Source organism: Gallinula chloropus, assembly GCF_964237585.1.
Source record: "Gallinula chloropus genome assembly, chromosome: 22".
Classification (NCBI taxonomy): Eukaryota; Metazoa; Chordata; class Aves; order Gruiformes; family Rallidae; genus Gallinula; species Gallinula chloropus.
Genome location: NC_140107.1, coordinates 9,924,371 through 9,940,048, shown reverse-complemented (window position 1 = coordinate 9,940,048; position 15,678 = coordinate 9,924,371). Strand labels below are relative to the sequence as shown.

Below are 15,678 nucleotides of genomic sequence, written 5' to 3'. Positions count from 1 at the left end.
GAGTAAGAGAACATTTGCTTCTATTTAAACCAGGCAAAAAGCATTTGGAAAAATATCATAATCAAAGCTCTTCCTTCCAGCACACAAAAGGAGACAAATCTCTCAACACTTCCTAAATTAAAACTCATTTATTTTTCCTTTTTTCTTTCTTTTTTAATATAAAATAAGGTCACAAGTCTGCTTTTCACGAGGGGAATTACTAAAAGTGATTCTATAAAGTATCCTTGAAATCTACACTCATGCACATAGAAAATCCAGACACCAAAGGAAGAGCCAGAGCTGCCAATGCTGCTCTAACTGCTTTTTGGATGTGAAATCCTTCATTGGGGAAAAGTCACAGCAGCCCTTGACGTTTCAAGTCTTCGTAGGTCTTCTTATTCACCACGTTCCCACTGGAATCCTCATATTCCTCCTAGAATGGAATGAACAGGTCAGAGACACCTGGACACGGTTGTAGCACTGCAGGTGAATCTCAGCACAACCCACAGAGCACCAGCACCCCGCCAAGCCCCTCGCTATGGAAGGTTTGCAGTGGATTTTTCCTACAAGAAAGTGGGAGAACAGCTTCAAGCTGAAAGAGGGGAGGGTTAGGTTAGATGTTCCTGGCCTGGATCAGGAATAGTGTGGCCAGCGGGACCAGGGAGGTGATCATCTCCCTGTGCTCAGCGCTGGTCGCACCTTGAATACTGGGTTCAGTTTTGGGTCCCTCACTCTAAGGAAGACACAAAGGCCCTGGAGCGTGTCCAGAGAAGGGAACAGGCTGGGGAAGGGGCTGGAGCACAACTCTGATGAGGAGCAGCTGAGGGACGTGGGACTGTTTAGCCTGGAGGAGGCTCAGGGAGACCTCATCACTCTCTCCAACTCTCTGGAAGGAGGTTGTGGTGAGCTGGACTCAGCCTCTTTTTGCAGAGAACCAGCAACAGGAGGAGAGAGAATGGCTGCAGAATGTGCCAGGGGATATTCAGGTTAGAAATGAGGAGAAATTTCCTCTCCCTAAGAGCGTTTGGGCATTGGAACAGGCTGCCCAGGGTGGTGGGGGAGTCACTGTCCCTTGGGGTACTCAAAGGAAGATTGGGTGAGGTACTGAGGGATGTGGGTAAGAGAATAACAGAGGTGGTGGGGGAATAGTTGGGATAGATGATCTTGGAAAGCTTTTCCAACCTTAATGATTCTGTGAAACTCGACTCTAAGGGTGGGGAGGCCCTGGCACAGGGTGCCCAGTGGGGCTGTGGAAGCTCCATCCCTGGAGGTGTTCAAGGCCGGGTTGGATGGAGCTTTGGGCAAGCGGGTCTAGCGAGGGTGTCCCTGCCTGTGGCAGGGGGTTGGAACTAGATGGGCTTTGATGTTCCTCCCAACCCAAACCGGTCTGTGATTCTATGATCTGCTGGCAAGCTCCATAAGAAGAGCTCTTTCAGGGTGGGGACATGACAAGCTGCACTGCAGGCCACATGTCCCACAGCTGCCCTGCCAACTGCTGACAAATGGTTTGAAGTGGAAGCTTCAGGAGAGGCACCAGTATGGAAGTAAACACACTGCCCACTGGTTTTTCTTCTCACAAAAGTGAGATGACAACGACACCGGTACCACAGAGCAGCAGGATCCACAGATTCTCTCCAAGGGCTGAGCCTGTCCTACCAGAACCACTTCCCAACGCAGCCCCCTGACTGCTTTTCATACACCATCACTCACAGGAGCTGTGCAACCAGGTTCCTGCAAACCTCTCCCATGTGCAGGGGCTGCCCACACAAGGTGACTGGGGGGCTCCCACATCCAGGGGACCAGAGACAGCTAAATGCCTCTAACATCTCACCTCAGTATCGGGCTGCCATCTCTCTGAAGCCTTCTGTTGTTTCAGCTTTGCCCACACTGCAAATAAAAATCAAAGAGGACCTGATGTCATTGAGATACTAGTTTTTCATCTAGTAAAACATACTTTTTCCCATCTTTTAAAATGCTGCCATCACTTCAGCAGGCCAGGGATGTATCTGATATCCACTCCAAATGCATCATTCCCCTGTGCCTCTTACTGAAAAGCAGGAGAACTAAAGCAAATAAAGCTTTGAAGTGATCATTCAGGATGGGACAAGAGAGAAAGGTCCAAAACCAGAGACACAGCCCCAGAGGTATGGATAGCTTGTTTGGGAAACCCAGGCTTTACCTGCCTGGTTTCCTTCAGGCAAGGATTCGTTTTTGGCAGCAGCCATCCTGGTGCCCCACGCCCCGGCTCTGGCACCGGTACTTACGTGACACCGCGTCCTCGATCTGCGTGACGTTGGCGAAGTGCGCGGTGTTGGGAATGCCCAGGCACCTCATCCCGTGCGCGTGGCGCCACTCCTGCGGAGAAGCAGCGAGCGGTCAGCCCAGGAGAGGGCATGTCCCTTCATTCAGCGTCCAAGACTAAAGACTTAGGAACACCTGGGCAGGCTGAAATAAATACTCTCAAGATCCCAATCTGTCAGCTCTAAAAACCTCTACACAAATAATTCTTCCTGTGTTTTAGACGCAGCGGCACGCTGGCAGCCAGCAGGCACTCCGCTGTCAGACCTGTGGCCTGTGCCACAAACCCCACAACTCTGCCAGGGAAGAACTTTTCCCTCCCAGCTGAGCTGACCCTGCCCTGGGGCAGCTTGAGCCCATTGCCCCTTGTCCCAGCTCCTGTCCCCTGGCTGGAGAGACCATCGCCCACCTCTCTGCACCCTCCTGGCAGGGCAGGGGATGTGGGGAGAAGGTCTCCCCTCAGCCTCCTCTTCTCCAGGCTCAACACCCCCAGCTCCCTCAGCTGCTCCTCAGAGGATTTGCCCTCCAGCCCCTTCCCCAGCCTGGTTGCCCTTCTCTGCACTCGCTCCAGAACCCCAATGTCCTTCTGATGCTGAAGAGCCCAGAACTGGACCCAGCACTCAAGGTGCAGCCTCCCCAGTGCCCAGTACAGGGGCACAATCACCTCCCTAAAACCTTCTTGGCCAAACAAGAAGGGAGCACATCGAAATCAGCAGAAGAGATCTCAGCACACCCTACGTGATTCACAGCGTCAGCCTAGCCCCACGCGTTGGGAAGCAGAAGAAACGCCACTGGGACAACTCCAGTAATTTACTGGTTTCTTTTCATAAAGACCACCTGGCTGCAGCACCCACGGTGATGTCGCCACACGTTACTCACTGCAAAGTGACGCTGGAAAGCTTTGGGCCCTCGGTAGGTGTAGTTACCACAAATCTCACAGTTGTAGTTGATGTTTAGGCCATGCAGTTTGTACAACCAGTATGGGATTGGCTGAGAAGCAGAGAGGAACACAGATCAGGCTGAAGGCAAAGCAGGTTCAAACACAAGAGCAGCATGGACCCAGCTGCACCTCCCACTTCCCAGCCCCAGGAATCTCAGTTACCTTGCCATCCCAACCCAGAGGCAGGTTTTTGGGATTATAAATGATTTCATTTTCTTCATCTTCACTCTCGCTCTCACTGATCTGCTCTTCCTCCTCCTCCTCCCTCTCTTCACCGGTGCGCGCTTGCTTACGCTGCACGTTCTCATGAGTGAGGTGTCTCTGTTCCTGGAGTGGGAGAAAAGAGGAGGGATTGTTCCTGGCAAAGAAGGGAAGCGTCCTGTGGAGGGACACGCTTCCTCAGCGTAGGAGGGGGAACAGAAGATGGTACAAGACAGAGAGCTCTCATTTCATTTAGCCCAACAACTTGTGGTTTTAATAGAACTTTCCCTGCTTTTAAAGAATGGGAAACTTGTGCTGCCATTAGCACTTCCAAGACAAGGAGCTAACAGCAACAGCCAGCCTGCTAAAGCAAACACCCCGAGCTGCAGCAAGGATGTAAGGCAAGTGTCAGGGCAGAGCAAGAAAAGGTTTGCAGTACACTGTGACACAGGCGTGAAACAGAAATTATCTGCACTGATAATAATAATACCAGAAAGAAGAAGAAAAACCAAACCAAGACAACAATTGTTAATGTTTATCAATATCTGAAGTGTGGGACACGAGGAAATGGGCAGCCTCTTCTCAGTGTCTGTGGGGACAGGACAAGGGACGATGGCCTCAAGTTGGAGCACAGGGAGTTCTGCACCAATATGTGGAAGAACTTCTTCCCGGTGAGGGTGAGGGAGCCCTGGGACAGGCTGCCCAGGGGGTGTGGAGTCTCCTTCTCTGGAGAGATTCCAGCCCCTGTCCTAGGGACCCTGCTTGAGCAGGGGGTTGGACCCCATGGGCTCTGGAGGTCCCTTCCAACCCCTACAATCTGTGATTCTGTAACAAGCCAGGCTCCTCAAGGGGACATGCAGCCTCTGCTGCTGGGTCTGTGCACAAAAGCACAACAAATAATTAGCTGATGGAAATATAAACGTGATTGCTTGTATTCTACTTACTGACTTTTTAAAAGAGCAGATAATGGCAGGACAAGGGGGAATGGACTAAAGCTAAAGGAGGGAAGGTTTAGATTAGATATTAGGGGGAAGTTTTTTACAGAAAGAGTGGTGAGGTGCTGGAACAGGCTGCCCAGAGAGGTAGTGGATTCCCCGTCCCTGGAGGTGTTCAAGGCCAGGTTGGATGGGGCCCTGGGCAACCTTGTGTAGCTCCAGGCCTGGAGGTTGGTGTCCCTGCCTGTGGCAGGGGGGTTGGAGCTCTGTGACTGTTGGGGTCCCTTCCAACCCAGACCATTCTATGATTCTATGACAGAGAAAGCTATCTGCTAACACACACCTTGAAACACCACAACTCTGGGCATGACAATAACTCCTCTGGGCATGCTGGCTACAAAAGAGCCAGCAAAGCTGGGGATGACCTTCCAGTCACTACCTGACAGCTCTGAAATAAAAAGCTCAAAGACAAAACAAAATCCTTACCCCAAGAACTTCCACGTACTCGTAAATCTGAGCTTCCAGGAAGGCAAGATCTTTGTTTCTTTCAGTGTCTCTGGAAATAAAGTTTATGAAGACCATGTCAGAACTGCAAGCACCATGTGAACTCCTAAAGACACATCTGCCTTGCATACAGCAAGAGAACAGAAACAAGGACCAAACAGCTTGTGTGAACCAAACTGCACAGAAACCATTAAGCTCTGGTGTCTTCTGTTTGGTGTGGGACTACATTGCCCAACACAAAAGGCTTCTAACACTCCAAGGATCTCTCTGTCAGGGCTACACAAGAGCAATGCCTTTGGAATACTCCTCATCCAAGTGAGAACACCACCAACCTGAGAACAACCTGCAGGGACTCACCGTTTGCTTCCTTTTGTCTTTGGATTCTTAGCAAACAAGGAAGGATCGAGTGATTCCAGTGACTTGCCTTTAGTGCTAAAAAGTCTCTGAGCACGCTCCTCCAGAGTCCTGCAGGAAAATGGGGAGGAGACAAGTCCAAACCATAGCTTTACATTTCCCAAAAACTATTTGAATCCATGCAACAAAGTTCTAAATTTAGCTGTTAGGAGACGTGAGATTCATTGTCTTCATTCCTTAAGCCAAATTCCTCTCTCCAAGAGATTTCAGGACACTTTTAAAACAACAGATCACAGTTGATTCTCAATCTTCTGTCTTTCAAATGCCAATAAAGTAATTCTTGTAAACAAGAGAGACAAAACAAGCATCCCATAAAGATGGAAAACCTCAAAAGCTGAAGAGAAAGCTATAAAATGACTGCACCTTACCCGCCACATTTTAGTCCCAGGGCCAGTAAAGCTGATTTTAATCTGTCCAGTCCCAGGGAAGCCAATTCCTGTTCAGTGAAAGTAAATAACAAGGAAAGAGAAGCTGTTAGATAGCTATGGATGTGTGTCCACTTTAGCTCATTAAAAAAGAAAAAAAACCACCAACAAACTGTATCCAAGGATGGAATGGAAAGGTGTGCTGGAAAATGAGGAATGTGACAAATCCAGCCAGATCCCAGAATCCCAGAGCTTCAGGAGTTGGAAGGGACCTCGAAAGCTCCTCCAGTCCCACCCCTGCCAGAGCAGGATCCCCCAGGCTGAATCCCACAGGAACACATCCAGGGGGGTTGGATGTCTCCAGAGAAGGAGACACACAGCCTCTCTGGGCAGCCTGTCCCAGGGCTCCAGCACCCTCACAGGGACAAAGTTCCTCCTGACCTTCCCCTGGAGCTTCCTCTGCTCCAGCTGCACCCGCTGCCCCGTGTCCTGTCGCTGCCCCCCCTGAGCACAGCCTGGCTCTGGCCTCCTGACTCTCACCCTTTACATGTTTACAGACACTGATGAGCTCACCCCTCGGTCTCCTCTTCTCCAGCCTAAAGAGGCACAGCTCCCTCAGCCTCTCCTCATCAGGAAGGGGTTTCACTCCCTTCACCTCAGTGCCCTGTGCTGGGCTCTTTCAAGGAGTTCTATGTCCTTCCTGAACCAAGGAGCCCACATCTTTCAAGTTAATGCCCCCCAACCACAGAAATTAAGTAGTTCACATAATCAAAGCTTTATTGGGAGCAGAGAGCCAGAGGTGGAAGCACACCAAGGGAAATAGGAAAAGGCACAAAGTGACAAAGCTTCCACCCACTCAAAATTTAGCACTGGGTGCAGAGCGCTGAAAACTTACCTCCCAAGAGGAAAAGGCAGAGAGGTCCAGATGGGCTCCTGCATGAGTGAGTGCACTGCTGGTCTCTTTCTGCCAAGAAAACACAGAGGCAAGATCGTTGTGACACCCTACACTGCTTCATGTGATGTAACACTCTAAGTAAACCCCAGAAAAGCAGTTCATTTCACAGAGGAAAAAGTCTCTCACTAAACTGAGCAAGGGAAGGAGAGAGAAGACGGAAAACAAGAAAACCATAAACAAGGTTCATTTCAAGCCAGTTATATCACGTTTCAAATTCAAGTTCCTATTAAGTGGCATCTTGCTGTGGGACTTCATCTCAGTGATGACTTTACAGACCCCCAGCAAACCTCTCACAAACAGGGAAGGTTCAGAGGGGCTGAACCTGCTCACCGGCCAGCCGGGGAACGTCCCGTTCTCCCATTTCTTCTCAAACTCTGTCTGAATTTTCCCAAAAAGTTCATTCTGGTCCAGTAAGGGTTTCACTCGATCCGTGTAATCCTGGAGGTACTCCAGAAGCATTTCAAGGTACCTGGCAGAGTAATCACAGGTAATTCAACATCACCCCTCTAATGTATTTCCTTAATTGCATCTTTGGGAAGTAATCACCCTCCAGCACCCCAAAGGGAAGACATTGAGATCACAACAGTTTTCAACACACCATTTCTAGAAAGATAAAGTCCTTCTGCAGAGAAGGATGGGACTTTCCACATTCTTGCTGTGCTGCTTCCTCAGAGCTCAGACACACGATCGAGTTACTACAGCTCAGTGCCCTGATTTACACAAGTCTGTATCCTCAGCAGCTCTGCACCCAAAAAGCACATTCCTCCTCATCAGCTATCATAAAAGCAGCAGGTAGGCAAAAAGGCTCACCTCTTATATTCAGCATTTTTTCTCTCCTTGGGAATATCAAAGAGTTGGTCAAATGTGGATAAGTAAGTGATATAATCCAGTTTCTAAGAACAAAAAACTCAGGGTCAGACTTTACGCACACACAGGTGAAGGAACATCCACTTTCCAGTTCACAGACCAGAAGAAAAGCCCCAGCTGATGGGGTTATTCCAGACTTCAGAAAGTGCAAAGTGACTTTAAAACAGCTACTTGGAAATAAACTTATTTATGTAGGGAAAAAAACCCAAGGACGAGCCAAGCAAAGAAAAACCCCTCAGCCTGAAACACTGCCCTAGGCAGCCACTTACCTCTGATGACTTTAGATTGATGTACTTGAGGTAACAATCATGCAGATCTAAGTACCGTCCGTACCCTTCCTCATCTGTGAACTCCACTAGATCTGCAGGAAAGATCACAAAGAGCTTTATTATGAGCTTAGTTTTCCCTACTCATTATATATGAGCTTTGGAACTTGAAAACTTTGAACTGTGGACTGATTTATGCTTAAAGATGATGTTTCAATATGCAAGTGGGATGCTTATGGACCAGAGGCCTGACTGCAGCTCTGTGGAAGCCCACTGCAATGCTCCTCAAGAGGAGCACAACTGTGGCATATTCCAGGGGGCTGCAGTTTGGAAGGATTTAATGACAAAAGAACAATCTTCAGAAGTCTTCTTCTGAAGTAACAGGGAGGTGGAACTTTGAAACTTGCAGTTAAAAAACACCTCCCAGGAAAGCACCATGTTTTCACTTAAACCGGCCTCAGAAAAAAGCGTGCAAACTTACTCTGAGCTTCCTCACTTGGGTTGTCTCTGGCCTTTAACAGTTCCTCAAACTCCACTGACATTGGAACACAGATCTTCAGGAGCAGACAGAAATTGCAGAAAAAAGTATTACTTTGGCTAATGACCCAGAATGACCAATACAACAATCACAGCCAATGACACTGCTAACTGGTGAGGAAGGAGAGTCCAAGCGCCAGCTCAGCAGTAGGATGTTCCTGAGCTAACACAGGCAGAGTGGAGAACACAGTATCTCACATTTGGTGTCCAGAGAAGGGCAACCAGGCTGGGGAAGGGGCTGGAGAGCAAATCTTATGAGGAGCAGCTGAGGGAGCTGGGGGTGTTCAGCCTAGAGAAGAAGAGGCTGAGGGGAGACCTTCTCCCCACCTCCACTGCCCTGCCAGGAGGCTGCAGAGAGGTGAGGGTTGGTCTCTTTGCCCAAGAAATGGGGGACAGGATGAGGGGGGTGGTCTGAAGCTGTGCCAGGGCAGGGTCAGATCACACATTAGGAAAAAGTTCTTCCCCAAAAAGGGTTCTGGGGCACTGGCACAGGCTGCCCAGGGAGGGAGTCGAGTCACCATCCCTGGATGTGTTTAACCGATGGGCAGATGTGGAGCTCAGGGACGTGGTTCAGTAGGGGATGGAATCAGTTGGACTCAGTGATCATTTCCAGCCTAGTGATGCTGTGATTCTGTGCATGTTTTTTTCTCAAGTGACACCACAGTGCTGGTCAGGGACACACCCACCTCGTTCGGGTGCTTCCGGTGAAACTCCTTAATCTGCTTCAACCTGTTGTAGAACTCTGCAAATTCATTGGGCCCCGAGATGGCACTGAGCTCTTCCTTCCGCAGCCTGGGGGCAGGGGAAAGGACCAGTTATGAGTGGAATCACAGAGCATCAGGAGCTGGAAGGGACCTCGAAAGCTCCTCCAGTCCCACCCCTGCCAGAGCAGGATCCCCCAGGCTGAATCCCACAGGAACACATCCAAGGGGGGTTGGATGTCTCCAGAGAAGGAGACACACAGCCTCTCTGGGCAGCCTGTCCCAGGGCTCCAGCACCCTCACAGGGACAAAGTTCCTCCTGACCTTCCCCTGGAGCTTCCTCTGCTCCAGCTGCACCCGCTGCCCCGTGTCCTGTCGCTGCCCCCCCTGAGCACAGCCTGGCTCTGGCCTCCTGACTCTCACCCTTTACATGTTTACAGACACTGATGAGCTCACCCCTTACCCCGGGCCCAGCACCACACTGTGGGCCCACCTCAGGCACAGGCACCTCGCAGCGGGGCGGCCGCACGAGCACTCACCCGTCCTTGTCGTCATACAGGTCCCGCAGGTTGCCGCTCACTTCCATGTACCTCTGGAACAGACAAGAGCCGCGCAGGCCGCGGAGGATGTTACCGGGGCCGGGCCCCGCTCGGCACCGGACGGAGGCCTGGCCCGCGCCGCGCCGCTGCCGGAGCCCAGCCCGGGCCCGCCGCCCGCCCCCGGCGCACTCACGTCCTGCATGGCCCGCGTCCGGTGGTCCGAGTTGATCTGGTCGCGGAGCTGCAGGGGAGAGGAGCGGGGTTAGCCCGGCCCGGACCCCGCCCGCCTCCCTGCCCCCTTCCCCGCGGCCCCGGGCGCACCGTGGACTTCTTGGTGAGCATCTCCTTCACCATCACGTCCATCAGCCGCTCCCGCTCCTCATGGTACCGCCGCTGCTGCTCCAGGATCGTCTCCATCCTCCCGCGCCCGCCCGGAAGCCGCCGCTGCCCCTTTCCGCTCCCGCCCGAGCCCCGCCGGAAGGCTCCGGCTCGACCCGAGCCCCGGCCGGAAGGTTCCGGTGCCGCGGCGCGGAGGTTCCGGGCTGGCGGCGCCGCGGTACCAGCGGGGAGAGGAGCCGGGCCCGGCGGCAGCTGAGGCTGTTCCTCTGCCCGCACCTCCCGGCGGCTGGTCTTCCGAGTCACCCTGTCGCTGGGCCCTGCCACGGAGCCACAGGCTGTGCCGAGTGGGAAGGGACCCGCAGGGACCATCAGTGCAGCTCCCGGCCCCACACAGCCCAGCCCAGTCAGAGCTGCACTGAGCGCATCGTCCAGACGCTTCCTGCCCTCAGCCCAGCTCGGGGCTGGGACCCCTTCCCTGGGGAGCCTGGGCCAGGCCCCCCTCAGTGCAGAACCTCTTCCTGACACCCAGCCTACACCTCCCCTGGGGCAGCTTCACGCTGTTCCCTGGGGTTCCATCCCTGGTCCCCAAAGAGAGGAGAGAGAGCGATGCTGCCCCTCCGCTCCCCTCATCAGGAAGCCACAGACCCCATGAGGTCTCCCCTCAGCCTCCTCTTCTCCAGGCTGAGCAACCCCAGGGACTGCAGCCTTTACTCATAAGCCTTCCCCTCCAGACCCTTCCCCACCCTCCCTGCCCTCCTCAGGACACTCTCCAATAGTTTTGTGTCCCTCTCGTACTGTGACACCCAGAAGCGCACCCAGTGCTCGAGGTGAGGCTGCCCCAGCGCAGTGCAGAGCGGGACAATCCCCTCCCTGGACGGGCTGGCTGTGCTGTGCTGGACGCACCCCAGGATGTGGTTGGGCTCCTGGCAGCCTGGGCACACTGCTGGCTTATGATTAACTCGCTGTCAACCAAGACCCTCAAATCCCTCTCGGCAGGGCTGGCCTCCAGCAGCTCATCGCCCAGAGAAGCATCCTGAGCAATGTCCCAGGAAGAGGGAGCAGCAGTCTGTGGGCCACCAGCTCCATATACACTGGCATCCCTTCATCAAGCCTGCCCTGATCCATTTATCCAACTAGTTAAGTTCCTCACCATGCATTTTACAGCACCACACCAAGGGACAACACAACCCCTCTGAAATCCCAACCCAAGACAAGGAGCTAGTGTGATGTCCAAAGGGCTGGCTGCACCCATAGCCAGCTCTGGAGGTATATTAGCTTGTAGCAAGAGGGTTGTTTACCTGCTGCCCTGCCCTCCTGGATTTGCACACACCCATGGAAACCTGGCCGTGCCACAGCCACGTCGCACCATGCTCTGCAGAAGTGCAGAAGACAAAGGATGCACAGACAGCCCAAAATGATGTCTGGACCCGAGCGCACCCCGGATTCGCAGAGAGGTGAAAGCTGTTAGCTGGCATCCTCCTCCTGCCATAACGCTGATCCCTCTGCCACACGTGATGCGGTTGGTTCTAAATACCAGATTGATTTTGATTAAGTCTTGGAAAATGTGAAGGATTTGAGCATGCTGGCTGGGGAAGGCACCTCTCAAACTGAGCACATGGCTGGGGGTGCTCCGCTGAGACAGACAAAACCCCTCCCTCTTACGCTGGACCAAAATGGGATCGTTGGGTTCAACAGATCCTTTTGGTCCTGCAAGGACAGGTGTGGAAATGCCCATAGAGGAATTAGACCTAGAGCCCTCCTGGGATCATTCTCTAAGCCTCAGGAAAGTGAACAGACAGAAATGGGGCTTGTGAGCGCATCCCAGTCCTAAAAAGCAGCAGCTACGGAGACACCCATGCCCGCCCCCAGCTCCCCCCCTGCATTCCCAGGGTGCCTTTAAAGGCTGATATCTCTTTGTGTAGTAATTTATAGAGATGGAGAATGGAGATTCTGGGTGTCTGTGAAACCCAAACTTTTCTGTGCAGCAAGAACACCACAAATCAGAGTGTTTGGGCAGCAACGTATCAGTCACAAGATAAACAGAAAATCTGAGGTATGACTGTGAGCTCTCACCTTGTTCCAGCAATGCCTGCAGGGAATTACAGATGGCTATCGCCCTTCAGAGTTGCAGACGTGCCAACCAGATGATGACCCTTTGCAGGTAAGCAGCACAAAACCCCCTATTCTTCACCTTTTGGGGAGAAATCACTCTCTAGTTACTCCCCCCCAGAAAAATGATTCAAGTTTCTTTGACCAATCTGCTGGATGCTCCCTGCAGTTCTCAAATAGATCCCCTGGAAAAGCTTTCAAACCCAGACTGAACAAATCTCTCTCAAGAACAACGTTGGGAGAGTTTCTTTTGCTGCCGTTTAAATGGATTTTGCAGTTTAAATTGGAGGTTCTTTGGGGCCCCGCTCTTTGATTTCTCAGAAGTGGCCACGCGCCACGTTTCCAGGCAGAAGGCCTCAGAGGACTCCATCTAGGTCTCCAAGTGCATCTGAAACGTAAGCAGGCACCTGCCCGCTGCCACGAAGGAAGCAGGGCACAAGCGCACGGGAAATAGGTCACCTCCTGGGCAACCTGCACCAGTGATCCACACTCGTATTGAAGAACTTTTTCCTAATATCCAACCTAAATCTCCCCTTTTCCTGTCCTATCGCTCCATCCCTTGGGAATAGTTCTTCCCCAGCTTTCCTGTAGGTACCTTTCAGGGACTGGAAGACCACTATAAGGTCCCCCGAAGCCTTCTCTTCTCCAAGCTGAACTCTCCCAGCCTGGCTTCATAGGAGAGCTGCTCCAGCCCTTGGATCATTTTTGTGGCATCCTCTGGCCCCTGCTCCATGTCCTTCTTGTGCTGAGGGCTCCAAAGCTGGTGTGCTGTGACCAGGTGAGGTTACTCCAGAGCAGAGCAGAGCAGAGCAGAGGGGACAAACCCCTCTTTCAATCTGCTGGCCACGCTTCTGGTGATGCAGCCCAGGATGGGGTTGGCTTTCTGGGCTGCAGATGCACATTGGTGGCTCATGTCCAGCTTCTCATCCGTGAGTCCCCCCAAGTCCTTTTCCTCAGGGCTGCTTTCCAGCACATCATCTCCTGACCTGTGCAGATAAGAGGGACTGACCTGATGGTGACAATTTCTGAAGGGCCAAGCTCCTTCTAGATTCACCTTTATCAGCAGCAAAGGATGCTGAAGGAGCCCTGCAGACAAGAAGCCAAGGCCCAAGAGCTTGAAACCACGTCAAGAGCTGGTTTTGGTCACAGTAAATGAGAAAACCTCCCAAGTGGGACGTCACACTAACAACATTTTTCCACTCAGTCTTCTGGCAAGACAAGACCCAAATAGCTTAAAAAAACCCCAAACCAAACCCAAAAGCCACCAAGCAGATTATTTTTAATCAAAAAAGTAGGACAAAGTACTTACCAGACAGCCCTTACCTAAAATGAAGACACTAAAAAAGGTCAGCCACCCTCTTTCCAAGGCACTTTTAGGAAGTTAAAGCAAAGCAGCGTTTTCATCTATGGGTCTGTCTGCTCACCCACAGATGTTTATCTTCAAGGACATTCCCAAAGGGGAAACACCTCTCCCCTGTCCAGATCACCCTGGCAGCCCAGAGGCTCTGCCTGCTGAGCAGAGCTCACAGAGCCCGAGCTGCTCAGGTGATGAGGTTTTTCTAACCCCCAGGGTCATGATAGGTAAGAGGCTGAAGCTTCTGGCCCTGATATCTGCACTCTCCACATCAAATCTGAAAGCAGGGAGCAGGCACATGTTGTAAAGATGCTGTTCACAAAGACCAGAAGGGACCTGTGCCAACACCTTGCCCATGCCAGGTAGGCTGGGGACTTCCTTCCCTCCTTGCTTTGCTCCCGGCCCTGTCAAGCCCCAGGGAAGGTTTCTTTGGTGCTGCTTGAGGCTCCCAGAGCTGTGCTTCAAACAGAGCAGTCTGAACAGAGCAGCCTTTGCCTCCTTCCAGGCATTTAGCCCTGCTCCCCCCACTATTGCCACTGCTTAAGGCATTGGTGCAGCCTGCAAGCTGAGCTGCAGCCTTCAGCTTGGACAAGGGATCCGCTGCTGGACAAACACCCTGCTTTGCTCAGCCAGCAACATACCCCAGTGCATTCAGTGCTGCCCAGGGGCTCACACATCCCCCTGGCGAGGATTAAGGGCAGCTGAGGGGACCCCTTTGCTCTCCCCTCTTCCCAAATGCTGTTGGGATGCAAGAGTCTCCATCCCTGCTGCAGCTCGTGGCCTCGATGGGCTGCTCCGTGCCTGCCTGGTCGCAGTTTGGGTGGGAAGCACTTGTTTCTGCTCAGTCTGTGCTTGTGAAACAGTTTTCCCTCTCTGCTCTTACACAACCACAACTGAATCACCCAGAGCATCTCAGCAAAACCTTGGGGGAATCCTCTGTGTAGGAAATATCGCGCTGTTCTTTCCTAGGGGTTGAGCCTCCAACTAGTCTGAGATCATCAGTACCTTCCCCCTGAGGGCAGACACAGACAGCTCCAGGAGCCTGCAGTTATGAGACTGGATCTCCAGTGTCCCCTTGGTGCTGCAGAGAAGAGAAGGACCCTCCCAAGAGGTGCCAGGGCTGCAAACAGCTTAACAGCTCCTAGCAGGAGCTGCTGGCCCTACGCTCTGCAAGGGGAAGGAGCTGCCTTGTGCCATTTGCTGTGTTACAGCCTCCCTGGCTGGGAAGGGAGGAGGAGGGGAGCGTCTCTGCAGATTTAGTTTCATTGCCAGGGATGGAGAGAAGAGCCCAGAGGCAGCAATTCGGCATCACCCTTTGGCAGAGGCTGCCAGTCCCAATCCTGCTGCCTCCTGGCTGGATGCTCTTCCCCGGGACAGGGGGGCTGCCACACAGGGGCATTTTGGTCTGCTCAAACCCAAGGCCTGGCTTCTCATCTGCTGCTGAAGGTTACTCAGGCTGATCTCTACTGGGGGAAGGCTACCAGCTTTGCGCTGGTACAGGCTGAGCTCAGCTTAGGGATTCTCTAGAGCAGCAGGACAGACAAACAGCCAGGGTCACTTTGCTTTCCACACACAGCTGCTCCCCAGAGATCTCAACTGTGCTTACACCTGAAGGGAAACGGGCCCAGTTACATGGTCCCTGGGCCTGAGCCAGACTCGGCTCAGGCAGGAGATCATGCTGCTGGGTTTCCTGTACGTGAACAACTCCTTCCCACGGACAGCCCCCAGCTCCAGCGGGGCCCAGGCTGCAGCCACGACGAACCCAGCTGCAACGCCCTGAGCTCCCTCCCTCCCTTGGCAGGCTGCTGCTGCCTGGAGCTGGATGCTGCAACAGGACACCATGTCATCAGAGAAGAACATAATCCCTTCGCTGCTTCTCTGCTGAAGCCTGAGTAAAGCATCTTCCTCTCCCCGGGGCTGGGACTGGGCACTGCAGGCCCCTTTTCCCAGCACTCTTCCCTTTTCCACTGTGACCAGCTCCCATTTGACTCCCAGCTGGTGCTCTCCTGCTCCTGTGAGGCAGCATCTTCTGGCAGGTTGCCTTTTAGCTGAGGCCCTGCACAAGCTGCCACCCAGACCTGGTTAAAGGCTCCTGATAAAACAATTTACTTAAGCTGCAGTTTCCGCTCCCATTAAGATTCCAAAGGCAGAGTTGCTGTGGGAGCAGGCAGGACGCCCAGAGCACTTCCCAGACGCCTCAGACCATAGCTGGACCTGCAGAACTTCATGACAGGAACCACCACTTGCGGAAACCAGTTGCTTCCACAGGCTCCCCGTGACCAGTGACTCAATCCCACAGCCCTAAGCTACCTTCCTCCTCTTTACACCCACAGCAGATACAGAAGTGGACAGGGAACTCTAAAGGGCAGCCTTTC

At 52.8% G+C, this 15,678-nt stretch overlaps 2 protein-coding genes across 2 annotated transcripts; one reads left to right on the top strand and one right to left on the bottom strand.

Moving 5' to 3' along the window:
• Positions 1-113: 113 nt before the first annotated feature.
• SF3A3 (splicing factor 3a subunit 3) lies at positions 114-10,124 on the bottom strand. Its single transcript, XM_084274229.1, has 17 exons — positions 9,823-10,124; positions 9,695-9,742; positions 9,502-9,554; positions 8,948-9,053; positions 8,206-8,278; positions 7,728-7,819; positions 7,402-7,484; positions 6,922-7,060; positions 6,532-6,600; positions 5,640-5,707; positions 5,215-5,322; positions 4,840-4,909; positions 3,380-3,544; positions 3,157-3,267; positions 2,244-2,334; positions 1,811-1,866; positions 114-412 (listed from the first exon to the last, which is right to left on the bottom strand). The coding sequence occupies exons 1-17, from the start codon at positions 9,916-9,918 to the stop codon at positions 335-337; spliced, it is 1,506 nt and encodes a 501-aa protein (XP_084130355.1). The 5' UTR covers positions 9,919-10,124; the 3' UTR covers positions 114-334.
• Positions 10,125-10,880: 756 nt separating this feature from the next.
• Positions 10,881-15,083, top strand: UBXN11 (UBX domain protein 11; the record flags this gene model as incomplete). The annotated part of the gene is given in 6 exon segments (XM_084274157.1): positions 10,881-10,904; positions 11,309-11,389; positions 11,393-11,650; positions 11,924-12,001; positions 13,538-13,665; positions 14,918-15,083. Coding segments are annotated over 6 exon segments (735 nt in total).
• Between the last annotated feature and the right edge of the window lie 595 nt (positions 15,084-15,678).